The sequence below is a fragment of the Opisthorchis viverrini genome, assembly GCF_000715545.1.
Source record: "Opisthorchis viverrini unplaced genomic scaffold opera_v5_272, whole genome shotgun sequence".
NCBI lineage: Eukaryota > Metazoa > Platyhelminthes > Trematoda > Opisthorchiida > Opisthorchiidae > Opisthorchis > Opisthorchis viverrini.
In genome coordinates this window covers 361,862-375,311 of record NW_008751930.1, presented here as the reverse complement: position 1 = coordinate 375,311, position 13,450 = coordinate 361,862, and the positions used below count along the sequence as shown (strand labels likewise).

General features: G+C 46.8%; 2 protein-coding genes across 2 annotated transcripts in view; one reads left to right on the top strand and one right to left on the bottom strand.

The window, feature by feature from the left end:
• Positions 1-3,055, top strand: part of T265_09389 (hypothetical protein) — a gene marked incomplete at both ends in the record, with an annotated part of 68,298 nt that extends 65,243 nt beyond the window's left edge. The window contains 3 exons of the mRNA XM_009175433.1: positions 883-1,060; positions 1,170-1,478; positions 2,642-3,055. Of these exons, the coding sequence (XP_009173697.1) occupies positions 883-1,060; positions 1,170-1,478; positions 2,642-2,854 (700 nt within the window). The remainder of the gene's footprint in view (positions 1-882; positions 1,061-1,169; positions 1,479-2,641) is intronic.
• Positions 3,056-11,199: 8,144 nt separating this feature from the next.
• Positions 11,200-13,203, bottom strand: T265_09387 (hypothetical protein; the record flags this gene model as incomplete). The annotated part of the gene is made up of 3 exons (XM_009175431.1): positions 11,200-11,618; positions 12,292-12,559; positions 13,102-13,203. The coding sequence occupies 3 exons, from the start codon at positions 13,201-13,203 to the stop codon at positions 11,200-11,202; spliced, it is 789 nt and encodes a 262-aa protein (XP_009173695.1).
• Between the last annotated feature and the right edge of the window lie 247 nt (positions 13,204-13,450).

The following is a 13,450-nucleotide window of genomic DNA, read 5'->3' as shown; positions in this document are numbered from 1 at the left end:
CCCGCAAGCCCCAAATGCATATATATATATATATATATATATATATATATATATACTGAAAAAACAAATTGAATGTTTATCCCAAACAGGGTGCTAGCTAGTACGGTGCAGACTATTTGGATCGCGTCACGCTGTCCAACACATGCAGTGGTGCAGAGATAGCGTCTTGCTTGCGGTCTGAACATAGTATAATAAATAAATAAAAGTGACGATAACTGCTTAGGTGTAGCACCATCTTTGTGCCTAGCTGCCATGCCACCCGACGGAAGCACGAGGGTTGCCCAAGCCGAGACCGGAGTAGTTCGAACGACGAACCTTCCGGCAGTAAGTTCAAGCCTCAATCGCTGAGTTATCTCGAGCTCTTCTGTATTTGGTGCGCAACGAAATTTGTGTGACATTTTAATACGGCTCTCTTTCATGACACAGCCTGCCTCCGTAACGATAGTTCGATGAGCTTCTTCCCGGTGAGTAAGGCTTTAGAAATGGGTTCCAATTTTATGCCGACTTCTCTGTGTATTGGATTTCGTTACGGGTTTTTACGGCCAGCGACATGAGATTCGAAATTTTCGAGGTTTCGCGATGCCGTATCAAATCTTGAAAACTGACTGGTTTTGCTGTTGGTCATTGTACCAGCAACAGCGTATTTTGCAGAGCTTTTAACAAGCTTTCGGATAAGATTAATCTTCTTGGCTCTTCGTAATCGAAGGTTGGAATTCTGTCCGGTGAAAAATTATTGTCGAGGAGTATTTCCGCCTTTTGGTGTTCTAGTGATGAGGATCGTATTACGATCCAGAATGAATTTCATGCTCCGCTGTTTCCATAAAATTTCCATACGGCTTTTGGCCTTACTCTGACCTTCTCATTACTTGTGGTTATCTGCAGGGTTTTCCAACGTTTGAAAGGCAATCGAACACTTCGGTGGATGCACAAATTGGGATTGGTCAACATCGATCTGGAGCTTGGCGATCGCAAGTTACAACTGGATGTGACCCCATTGCAGGCCTCGGTCGCCTACTTGTTCACTTTGAGACGCTCTTGGAATGTGCGCGATCTGGCTCAGGTTAGTGTAACTCACCCGTCCGGCTAGATCTTCATAAGCCCTAACCGTTTACTTTGATTCGTGTTTTTCACGTGTCCCTTCCTCTATGTTCTTGCTCCGTCATTTCCAGGAGTTAGAAACGCAGTTATCCAACATCCGACACAGTTTGCAGTCGTTCATTCACCTCGGTTTCATACGTCAACGTCCCACAGTTCCAGGTAGCTCAGTCAACGCCGACGGGAATGCCGAGATTTTCGAGGTCTGTAGCTCGGCTACATACTCATCGACAAACGCCGTCGCAGCTGCGGCCACTACATCTTCAACTTCCAGTGCCGTGTCACAATCACCTGGGGCAAGCAGATGGCTCCTCACAGGACAAGGCGAAGACACGGAGTCAGTGGTTTCGAGTGTACGAGAGCGTAAGGAGAAGGAGCTCCAGGTTCGTTTTGCCTGTTAGCGGTTACTTATGACAAGCTCACATATATAGCCACTTTGTCTGTATTCCCCACGCTGCGTCTAGTGGGCAGGTCCAGCCGGCCAGGTGAAGTATGTTGATCATGACCGTTGTTTGTCGGAAATCTGAGGCCGAGGTAGGGCGCAGTCCGCGTGCGAGTTCAGAAGAATAACGGGAACACAAGACATTTTGGATCACATCTTTCACCTTATCCCCAGATTATGCATTCTTCTCGGATTATTGTGTCGGATTTATTGTGAGGTGCTAGTTCCTTGTGGATCTTGCCTTGACCAGCTTCATGAGACATTCTATCGCACCTATTTACGGTATAGTGCGTTTTCACTCTCTTAGCGGTGTACCACTATCTTTTCACACACAAAAAAAAAACAACGTCCAGTTGTGGCAGTACTTGGTTGCCTGGTTGACATTGCAAATGAAGGAAGCACGAGGGCTGTGATACGGCTAAGTTGCCCAAGCTTAGACAAGAGTAGTCGGGTTAGGGTTTAAATCACGAACTTTCCGGTAAGTTCGCTTTTGATAACGGGGAAAGACGCACCAGTCCTTCTAAGACTGAAGAAAAGCCACATTGAGAGTTCCTAACGGTGTTTATCAGTCGCCATCGCGTTCATTACGTCGATGAGTTCTATGGAACATACAAGCGATCTCTACGAAGAACTGATGGTTTTTTATCGAAAATCTTACCAAAGAGTTGCAGTACTGTTGATATCCCCTAAGTTTCTTTGTTCGAAATCGTTCAGCTGTAACACCCTTCCGATGCCTAGCTGCCATGCCACCCGAAGGAAGCACGAGGGCTGGGATACTACCAGGTCGCCCAAGCCTAGACAGGGGAAGTCGAGAGGCAGAGGTCGAGTTCGAACCACGGACCTTTCGGTCAGTAAATTCGCGCTCTAACCACTTGGTCCATCTCGCTGTTCCTACTGAATGAAAACATTCGTTCAGTTTTTCGCCTGCAGCTGAAAACTTGTTCTGCGGACTTCTTAACCTAGATCGATCGGGCTCATTGTGTCACAGACATCGTTTGTTGTGGTAGACTCTCGTAAACAAAGCGTCGCACCAGACCAGTGCTTTCTTATTTGATTGTACGTTATCCACTGTCCGTTGAAATGAACTCTTTTATCCATTCATAGGTCTTTTGGTCCTACATCGTCGCGATGCTCACCAATCTTGGCGGACTTTCACTCGATCGAATCCACTCGATGCTGCGAATGTTTGCACTCGGATCCACCACAACGTTGGAGTGCAACCGAGATGAACTGCGCCAATTTCTAGATAAGAAATTACACGATTCCGAGCTGGTATTTGATGGTGAGACATACCGTCTGGCAAAACCGGATGTATAGTTTTCATATGCGTGTCGCACTCATGAAGAACATATTGATCCACATGACATCATCCAAAGACAGATCCATTTTTTCTGACCAGTTTGGGGATTATCGACTGCTACAGTATGTATATTATGAAACTCTGCTTCTCCATTTGTTCGGCTACAGTGCCGTTTCAATATCACAATCCACACCGTCCGGGTATGCACTATCGCTAAACTATTGGTCCATTTGCATATGATAAACATTGACAATAGGTCTCATGAAGGAAACTACTCACAAGGTTGCTGAAAACTCTTCGATAGCCCACCACCGGTTTCGCCCTCCTTGGGGCTCATCAGGTAGGCACAGTCCACAAGTTTCCGCCAACCTTATGTTCTACTTGAACCCAAATTGGACAGTAGGTCCTTATTCTCAGGCGAATTACTCAAAAAGCATGACTGGCGTGGTTGGCGGTGGCACTGTGGATTAGATCCGTACAGTGGTTTGTCATTGTTAAAGCGGTCCCACGCGACCACAACAGTGTAGAGAAAGACGATGGAAGACAGGGTGTTTAATTAGGCCTAACCCTCCGGGCTCTGGGACACACAAGTACATCGTCAGCGTCGACAGGATGACATCAGTGTTCAACACCGATACTTCATTGTCGTACAACCATGGTTTATTTGAAAGCCTTATTTTTGAAAATAGAATAAAGGTGGCTGGGGAAACTTAGTGCTAGCTTGCTACAATCATTCCGAAGTGCCTATACCTCCAAACACTCATTCAGGCAATCTGGATAGAAATTGATAACAAGAACGCCACTGACATCAGTTGGCGGCCATATCTTGCGGTGTCTCCAACCAGACAAAGTAGGGATCAAGCGAGCCCTATTCTGGAAGGCGAGTAGCACGGACAGCACCCAAATGTTTCGTAATATCTTTCCTACCAGTCTGCCAAGTCAAGGGTTGGAAACCTCTCTGCTTCCGCCACTCTGAATTGGGCATGGAAAATAGCAATCTGTTCGGTAAACTACGCTCTGGCATGCGAAATACACAACCTGACCAACACAGCTTCTGGGACCGAACACATTTTTCAGTGGAAGTCCCAGTTGCACAATCAAAAACTCGCTTTTTAATTGCCTGGCTGACACCACGAGCTATGGTCTGGAGACAACGATTGCCGAACAACTGAAGACATCTTAGTTCCTGGAACCGGTCGCATGGATCAACTGAAATAATCTTCAGGCATTACCGGCCTTCTGGGCCTCTTCCATTTCCTTGGCTTTCTTTGTCCACCAGACTTCACGGTCGGTTCGTAAGCTCATTTTCGCTAGACCGCTGATAATTCGTCGCGCCAAGTTATTTTCGTGGGATAGTTCTCCGAGATTTAAGCAGTGCTAGTGTTTGGTCCGATATCCAGTGCTTGGTTGGGCCTGATAGCTCCTTAATTTACAAATCTGTTTGGTCCGATATCCAGCGCCTGGTTGGGTCTGATAGCTGCTTAATTTACTGAGCACGTAATCACTTTGGTCTGCATTTCTGCCCATTTTGTCATTTTTATGGATCGGATGCGCCGTTCGACTGCTATATTGTCTGAGTGTGCAAAAGCTGTCTGAAAGTAACCACAAAACTGAATTCCTAAAGCCAGACAAGTCACTTACAATCCATCTGGTATCTTACCCACCAATGGCGGTTGAACTGAATTGCTAGAATAGCACTGTTGTATCAGACTTGTCCAATCCCACATCGTTCAATCGGCAGTCGCCCTAGGTAGAAAGAACTGGTATAGCCACTCTCCAGCATGTGATTGCCCTCACTCGTTTCTTCCTGTTATCAGTGAGTGAAAGTAAATCCACTTGCCGTGGGCAGTGATGGAATTTCGTTCAGCTGTAACAACCTTCCGGTGCCTGGCTGCCATGCTACCCGAAGGAAGCACGAGGGCTGGGCTACTGCCAAGTTGCCCAAGCCTAGACAGGGGAAGTCGAGAGGCAGAGGTCGGGCTCGAACAATGGACCTTCCGGTCAGTAAATTCACACCCTAGTCACTAAGCCAAAGCGCCCCCTACACCAATAACAGAGGGTATTCATTCTAACGTCACCCCAGAACATCATCGACCAGTGCTTGTTCCGTAGCGAGGGCCGTCAGATGAATAACCACCCAATCACAAGACACACCGATCCTCCGCACGATTCCCAACGCTCACCTGATCCATGAGAAGAAGGAGCACTGAGATTCCCAAGTGCTCTAGCTAACCCGGGAGGAAACCTCGCCGCATCATCAATTGTGGGGAAAAAATCCCCGCCACCAACTAGCTCCTTATCTAAATGGGAGAACAAAGATTGTGGACGACAGGTCAAATTAAGCAGAGAGACTACGTGATCAAGACAAAAATGTATGACAAGAATTTCTCGGTCTTCGTGGCTTGGTTTACGACCTGGCGGAGTCAAATCGCGCGGCGACGTCATCCCAATTGATAATGTCCCAAATGGCCTTCACATAGTCAGCACGTACATTCTTGTATTGTAGATAGTAGGCATGTTCCCACACATCTATGCCGAGTAGTGGCTTCAGACCTAAATGCAGAAATGAACAAATGAAACAATTACGTTATTGGTAGCCAACAAAAAATCTAGTCCAGTATCAATGACCATTGAAAACAATACACTGGTAATACGTACTGGTGTTCAACTGCCATACAAACAGGAAGGAAGAACCTAGCAAAGAGTAGGGACGGTGCCAACCAAGTATGAAAACACTAACCAGCCAGCTAAGTCGGGACGATGACTGCCGCTTTGCCGGATGTGGACTCCGAGACTGAACTCACCAATAGTTAGTGACACTGGCAGAAAAATGACCCAATCGCGCAGTCAATGGCACCCGGGCACCAAAGCTATTGCCTTCAACGCACAGCTACCTAGTTCCCAAACTAACTGAGTATGTTACCGTCTCAAAGGCTTGGCTGTATCTCCCAAGCTCTCCGGTGGTCGGAACTGTAGCAAAATGACCCAATCGCGCAGTCAATGGCACCCAGGCACCAAAGCTATTGCTTTCAACGCACAGCTACATAGTTCTCAAACTAACTGAGCATGTCACCGACTCAAAGGTTTGGCTGTATTTCCCAAGCTCTGTGGCAGTCGGAAATGTAGCAGCTGGAACCAATGTACCCCGCGGTACATGGTTTATGGCTGATTGTGCGAAGAAAACGATCAATAATGTGTCTGTACCTTTGGACGGCGTCAAAATAAACGTGTGAGCATCATTTTGATTAACGGGGTATCGACGGGATTGAACCTCATCCAACACAAACCCAGCGCACGACAGGCGAACCTTAGGTGAGCGATCTGGCTAGGAAATCATATCACGCGCGCCACTGGGATTGGTTGTGTGCAGTGTCCTGCTGGGTTTCCAACCAGGTACAGGCGATATCACGAGGGCCTCAAGTAGGGAATCGCGGACATGCTAGAGCAGTCAGTTTGACAGTAGCCGCTTTCAATTCATATTGCTACGCCATGGCCTGTCCTGCACAAACCTTATCGGTTGCTCTAACGACTCAAATTCGTCCCCCGGTACTCACCACCTCCTTGCTTGCTCGCTACAACACTAACTCTTGCTGTGCTACGGAGGCACCGGTGGTCAAGAACCCGAAGACGCCTAGGGTGTTCGCGTCAAGGTGTGGGGGGAATTTCATCATTACAGAGTGAGTATACGAGGCCTTAGGCTTCAGCAACATTCGGTTCCGACTCCCAGCCAAGTTGTTGAACACTTCGTGCCTTGATTATCCGCGCATAAACTTCATCTGCTGCAATATAATCAAGGCTTATGCAGCGGCCAAGATTTATGAGCCGGTGGACAAAACTCAAATCCGTCAGTCTGAGGTTTCAAGGGGCACAACAGGATGAAGAATCTTAAAGACGTTGCAATCCGAAGGTGCAAAACGCCTGTTGGAAAGTAGAACGACCTCCGGATATTCCAGGTAAAGTAATCCAAAACGTCAAACAACAAAACAATATCATCAAGTCCAAGTCCATTAACCTCTCTCCAGACGTGATTTCGTCATATAGATTCATGGTTCATTATAGTGAGCACTCCACGACAACTTCGAGGATGAAACCGAACAAAAAGGCGGAGACAAACCTGACTGATTCCACTATTTGTCAGGACGCCTCTGGACACTTTACTGTACACCCCAACCCGACCGGAAGTATGAATACAGAGGGCAACGTGGACTGTTTGCAAATTTCGACATTATTTCTGTCTGACCACGATTATTTAAGAGCTAATCTATCCAGGGAGCTGAAGACTCCCTTAAAGTCAAGGAAAACCGCAATTGTTGGTCGCCGGTGTGAGTAGCGCTACCCAAGCACCTGACAGAATGTAAAGATCAGTACAACCTCTGTCAAGTTGAAATCCTGGTTGACGCTGTCAGACTAGTGTCTCACGTGCTGAAGATAGACTTTGCAATATAAGGTATACCAGCAGCCGTCCTGAAACAGGTGTGAGACTCATATCTATCTGGTTAGAATAGTCTGTTCGGTAACTTTATTGAACACAGATACGACCAACGGTCGGCCCCACTTCTCTGAAACACATCACTGTTCCAAAATAGGTTTTAGATTTTAGGTCGTTCAGCTGCAGCATCTTTTCGGCGCCTAGCTGCCATGCCACACGAGGGCTGGGGTACTGCCAGGTTGCCCAAGCCTAAACAGGGGAAGTCGAGAGGCAGAGGTCGGGTTCGAACCACTGACCTTCCGGTCAGTAAATTCGCGCTCTAACCACTTGGTCCATCTCGCCCTCCCAAATAGGTGTGAACAATTTAGTAAAAAACGAACACAAAGACCGACCCCATCATTGAACAACGCTCAAGGAAACTCATCTGGTCCAACAGCCAACGGGCTAGCAGCCATTTCACTCATTCAGTTGTATTCACGAAGCGTCTGCGTAGTGAATGTAACACAACATCATGACAGGTTTTCTTTCGCAACGTTGCGCGGTCGTCCAGTATTTAGATCTGCATGATATCTCTGTATATCAACTTCATCTTCAGAAACTACTCACTATCACTGAACAAGGCCACACCGGAGCCTTTGCTTGGTTGAAATTTTCTCATATCTTCACACATTCACAATTGTATCAGAAACAGCCAGTTTGCACCAATGTTCTGATATGTAGTGAACACCCAGGTTAATTTTGAGACGTTTATAAGATGGGTTTCTACTTTTCTACTGAGTGATAAGGGCAAATTTGTGCCATAGAAAATTCAAGAGAAGTAAACAGTAAAGCAAGATGTCTTTCACTTCGGCATGTCTGTTGAAGCTGGATTAACCGAGACCAACAGCATGTACATATTTCCGTGTGTGTGTGTGTGTGGGGGGGGAATTTCATCACCACAGAGTGAGTATACGAGGCCTTAAGCTTCAGCAACATTCGGTTCCGACTCCCAGCCAAGTTGTTGAACACTTCGTGCCTTGATTATCCGCGCATAAACTTCATCTGCTGCAATATAATCAAGGCTTATGCAGCGGCCAAGATTTATGAGCCGGTGGACAAAACTCAAATCCGTCAGTCTGAGGTTTCAAGGGGCACAACAGGATGAAGAATCTTAAAGACGTTGCAATCCGAAGGTGCAAAACGCCTGTTGGAAAGTAGAACGACCTCCGGATATTCCAGGTAAAGTAATCCAAAACGTCAAACAACAAAACAATATCATCAAGTCCAAGTCCATTAACCTCTCTCCAGACGTGATTTCGTCATATAGATTCATGGTTCATTATAGTGAGCACTCCACGACAACTTCGAGGATGAAACCGAACAAAAAGGCGGAGACAAACCTGACTGATTCCACTATTTGTCAGGACGCCTCTGGACACTTTACTGTACACCCCAACCCGACCGGAAGTATGAATACAGAGGGCAACGTGGACTGTTTGCAAATTTCGACATTATTTCTGTCTGACCACGATTATTTAAGAGCTAATCTATCCAGGGAGCTGAAGACTCCCTTAAAGTCAAGGAAAACCGCAATTGTTGGTCGCCGGTGTGAGTAGCGCTACCCAAGCACCTGACAGAATGTAAAGATCAGTACAACCTCTGTCAAGTGGAAATCCTGCTTGACGCTGTCAGACTAGTGTCTCACGTGCTGAAGATAGACTTTGCAATATAAGGTATACCAGCAGCCGTCCTGAAACAGGTGTGAGACTCATATCTATCTGGTTAGAATAGTCTGTTCGGTAACTTTATTGAACACAGATACGACCAACGGTCGGCCCCACTTCTCTGAAACACATCACTGTTCCAAAATAGGTTTTAGATTTTAGGTCGTTCAGCTGCAGCATCTTTTCGGCGCCTAGCTGCCATGCCACACGAGGGCTGGGGTACTGCCAGGTTGCCCAAGCCTAAACAGGGGAAGTCGAGAGGCAGAGGTCGGGTTCGAACCACTGACCTTCCGGTCAGTAAATTCGCGCTCTAACCACTTGGTCCATCTCGCCCTCCCAAATAGGTGTGAACAATTTAGTAAAAAACGAACGCAAAGACCGACCCCATCATTGAACAACGCTCAAGGAAACTCATCTGGTCCAACAGCCTGGTGATGACCCAAAGCAGAAAGGGTATGTATCAACTGAAAGAGGGAGCCTAAAATCAGACCACGGGTCGAATGGCAGATAGGCAAAGTGGAAGATGGCCACCTAGACAGCACTAACAAACTCACTCCACCCAGTGATCTAGACGCTGGTCGTTACTGTGCGCTGGTTTCTAACATGAAATTCGATCAAATCACTTGAGGGATATCTTCTAAGTCCTGTTTTTTTTCGGATTAGCTGGAACACTTTCGTTCATCAACTGAAAGAGGGAGCCTAAAATCAGACCACGGGTCGAATGGCAGATAGGCAAAGTGGAAGATGGCCACCTAGACAGCACTAACAAACTCACTCCACCCAGTGATCTAGACGCTGGTGGTTACTGTGCGCTGGTTTCTAACATGAAATTCGATCAAATCACTTGAGGGATATCTTCTAAGTCCTGTTTTTTTTCGGATTAGCTGGAACAACTTTCGTTCATTCGCAGCCGAATACGAAACCAAAAAAATGACAACAGACCGGAAGATCGGATGGTTCACCTGTGGTTGAAGTATAGCTGTCATGCAACCCGAAAGAGGCACAAGAACTAAGATGCGTGCAGGTTAACTAATTCTGGATCAAGGCGAGCTCACAAGGCGATCAAGGTGCTCATAATTCAGTAGCTCTTTGGACCAATTTAAGCTAAATTCATTTCATGCTGTCTGTAATCCATCAGTTGATGCTGCTACGGATTAGCTTCACGGGTTGAATCCGTGAGAACCGCGCGTGTCGAGCGCGGCGCAGAGGTAGTCATTGTTCACATTTACAAAATTGCCTCCGCGGCGTTTACTACCATCAAACCATTCAACCTAATCCCTTCAGAGTTTGCTTTGTACCAAATAAGGACTGGTCGTAAATTTGGTGAACACAAGCTGAAAGTGATGTGCTGGAAGTTGAACACAGTAAAACGGGTATCGATCGTGCCATTCATTTTGGCGCTTCTCTGTCCTGGGGCCTTGAATGCGTTTTGTAGGCAAAGTTCCACCTCATACGTTCTGAGGTGCTTGGACTAGCTTGTCTTCTCGAAAGGCCTGAATGCCCTATCATGAGAACATAATAACTGCTTGACTCTTTCACACTCGTTCAGACTGTATTCAATTCCACGCGCCACAATAGGCTGAAGGACCCCACATTCAGTTTTCCGCTTGGTCATCTGAATACTGCTCAGTGGTTTGTTATTCCAATGACATAATCAAAAGCTATTAAAAAGACCGATTCATTGATGATCATCACAACATAGGGGCTAGCAGTGATGCTTCACTGGCGTACAACCACAAAGTTCGCCTAACTATATTGGGGTGAAAAGAAGAGAAAAGAGGGGACCAGGCGCTGGCTTATCACAAGCATTCTGGGCATTCCGAGCGCCCAATCAGACATTCCGAACGGAAGCTGACAGCACGAACGTCACAGACGTTGAATAACCACCATTTCTTGCTGTCTCCAGCCAAGAGCCAAAAAAGGTCACGAAGGCCCGAACCTGGAAGGCGGACCGCACCACCAACACCTAAACTCTTGGTATTCTCGCGTTCTTCAGCCAACTCGCGGTCTGCGCCATCCTGAAGGAAGCACAGAGAACAAGAATTGCCTTCGTAGAGTGTTTAGGGGTGTATAAAATGGTCAAGCCACCGAGAGCTCACCATACACTCACACGCTCAGAAGTATATGAAACTAGGGACCGAATTATGTTCACAAACTTTTGGGTATATCCAGCTGAGCAAGTGTGCTTAAGAATACCGACCGACCGACAAAATCGAACGCACTCTTGAAGTCAAGGAATGCCAAGATTGTGGGTTGTTTGGACATATGGGTCTAAGACCTGACGGCGTGTGAAGATGTAGTCACCAAAGCCTCCACCGGGTCGAAATCCCGTTTGATGCTCACAGGTCAACAATTCGCGTGTCGACGCAAGAAGATGAAGATTCAGTGAGGCCAGAAGCTTTGTTAAAATGGGAGTCCAACTGATACCTCTGTGGTTACTACATTCATTGCGAGCAAGCATTTTGAAAACGGACACTATTACCGACCGAACCCAGTTGTCTGGGACAGTCTCCCAAACAGACCCGAATAAGCTAGACAGGCACTGGATGATGAGTCGATCGCCATCCTTGAACAGAGCAGGTGGGAGGTCTCCAGGACAAGTAGCACGATCAGGCTTGAATAGAGATATACACTCGGACACTTCTGAGGCTGAAGGATGCTCCATATTCACAGTCGAGCTAAAATCGGAGCCTTTCGTCCTTTAGTTTTTTGTTTTTCACTCAAATCCCTGGTTGAGAACAACCACATATGCAGTGGGCCTCGACGAGTGGGCGGTCAGTAAGACAATCAATCCAGGGAAGACAAAACATCTATGGAAACCAAGAAAAGTACCAAATGTGTTTCAGGATAACAACGAGGACTTCGACAGTGACTCAGAAGTGGTTTATGTTATTCGAAGATCACCAAAAATTCAGGATACCCATGGGGGCGAGATGGCTCAAGGGGTTAGAGCGTGAACTTACTGACTGGAGGAAGGTCAGTGGTTCGAACCCGACCTCTACCTCTCGACTTCCCCTGCCTAGGCTTGGGTAAACTGGCAGTATCCCAGCCCCGTGCTTCCTTCGGGTGGCATGGCAGCTAGGCACGGAAGGACGTTACAGCTGAACAATTCCAATTTCATGGCAGAAAAGAGCAGAAGAGTCCCTTGGAGAAGAAAACTCTGTTCAGTACACAATGACTGCACCATTTCTTTTCAACCCAGATTAGTTATAAATCGAGTAGACCCCTTCAGGAATGGGTCAAAAGGGTACCATTACATCTTTGTGAAAAACCACACATTCCTGCACTATCGAAAATAACAACGAACAACAACACAACAGACCTGTGGTCCCCTCCAAAGGATCTTGGTTTGCACATGTGGCAAGCTGGAGACGCTTGGTTATCGGGTTCAGTCCCAACCAACCCCATCCGGAGCCCTGAATGCCGATGGTTAGAGCGGACAGCTTGGACTTGAACTCCTCAAAAGACCCGAAATCAGCGATGATCGCATTGGAAAGACTGCCTTTCGGGGTGCCACCTCCTTTGGGACTGAGGTTGTGCCAGAAAATGCTGTGGTTTATATGACCACCTCCATTGAAGCGGACAGCGGGCTGGAACCAAACAAAGCACGATACTGTATTAAAGGGTCCAAACTGAGTACACGGAGCTGAAGTTGGGATCAATCATTACTGATGTGGGTTTTGTAGTGGGGTCAGTAAGCACAGAGCTGTGGGGACGGAGGATTGGGTCTGTGTGTGTATCAGAGTTTGAGCCTCTAACTAAAAACCACAGCCATTTCAGTGGCAAGGAGATGCGGCTTTCTAGAGGAACCAATCCATAAGTCTTGATTCGAAAGTTCGATCAATGAAGCAAAGTATCTTTGAGACGCAGTTAACGATTTAGTGGAGACGAATACATTCCCTGGAATTTCGATTGTTCCTGCTTAAGCTTAATGAACAGTGCAATATCTCGATCAACATGGCCCTTGCGCATTTCAAGCCAGCTATACACCACACTGGCAACATACGTAGATTCGAATTTTGGGAGGCTTCGATTGTAATGAACTGCACAAACCTCAGGAAACATTTGCAAACGGGGTATGGTGAATAACAGCATTGCATAGAAAAGGCCGAGGGATTGTTTAAAACCTCACCCGGATGATGTCATTCTTGGCCATGGCCTCTGCGACTTGCTCTTCAGCGATATTCAGGTTGGACACATAGGTCGCATGGTGTTTGTTATAATGGAGGCGCATGATATCGGCGGATATAGTGGGTTCTAGGGCATTGAAGTCATACGGTAGATCGGGAAGTTTGTGCGCCTGTGCTACTCTAGGATTACCATTCAGATGCCCAAGACCAACAACTGATTGCAGTAAGGGCCTGGTGCTGCGGCAGCCCGCTAACAAATTCTGCATGATAATAACACTTGTAGGGAATCAGTTCTTAAGCGAATGTGATCGCCTGAAGCTCGGACAACAAAATGCTGAAATGAAACAAAAA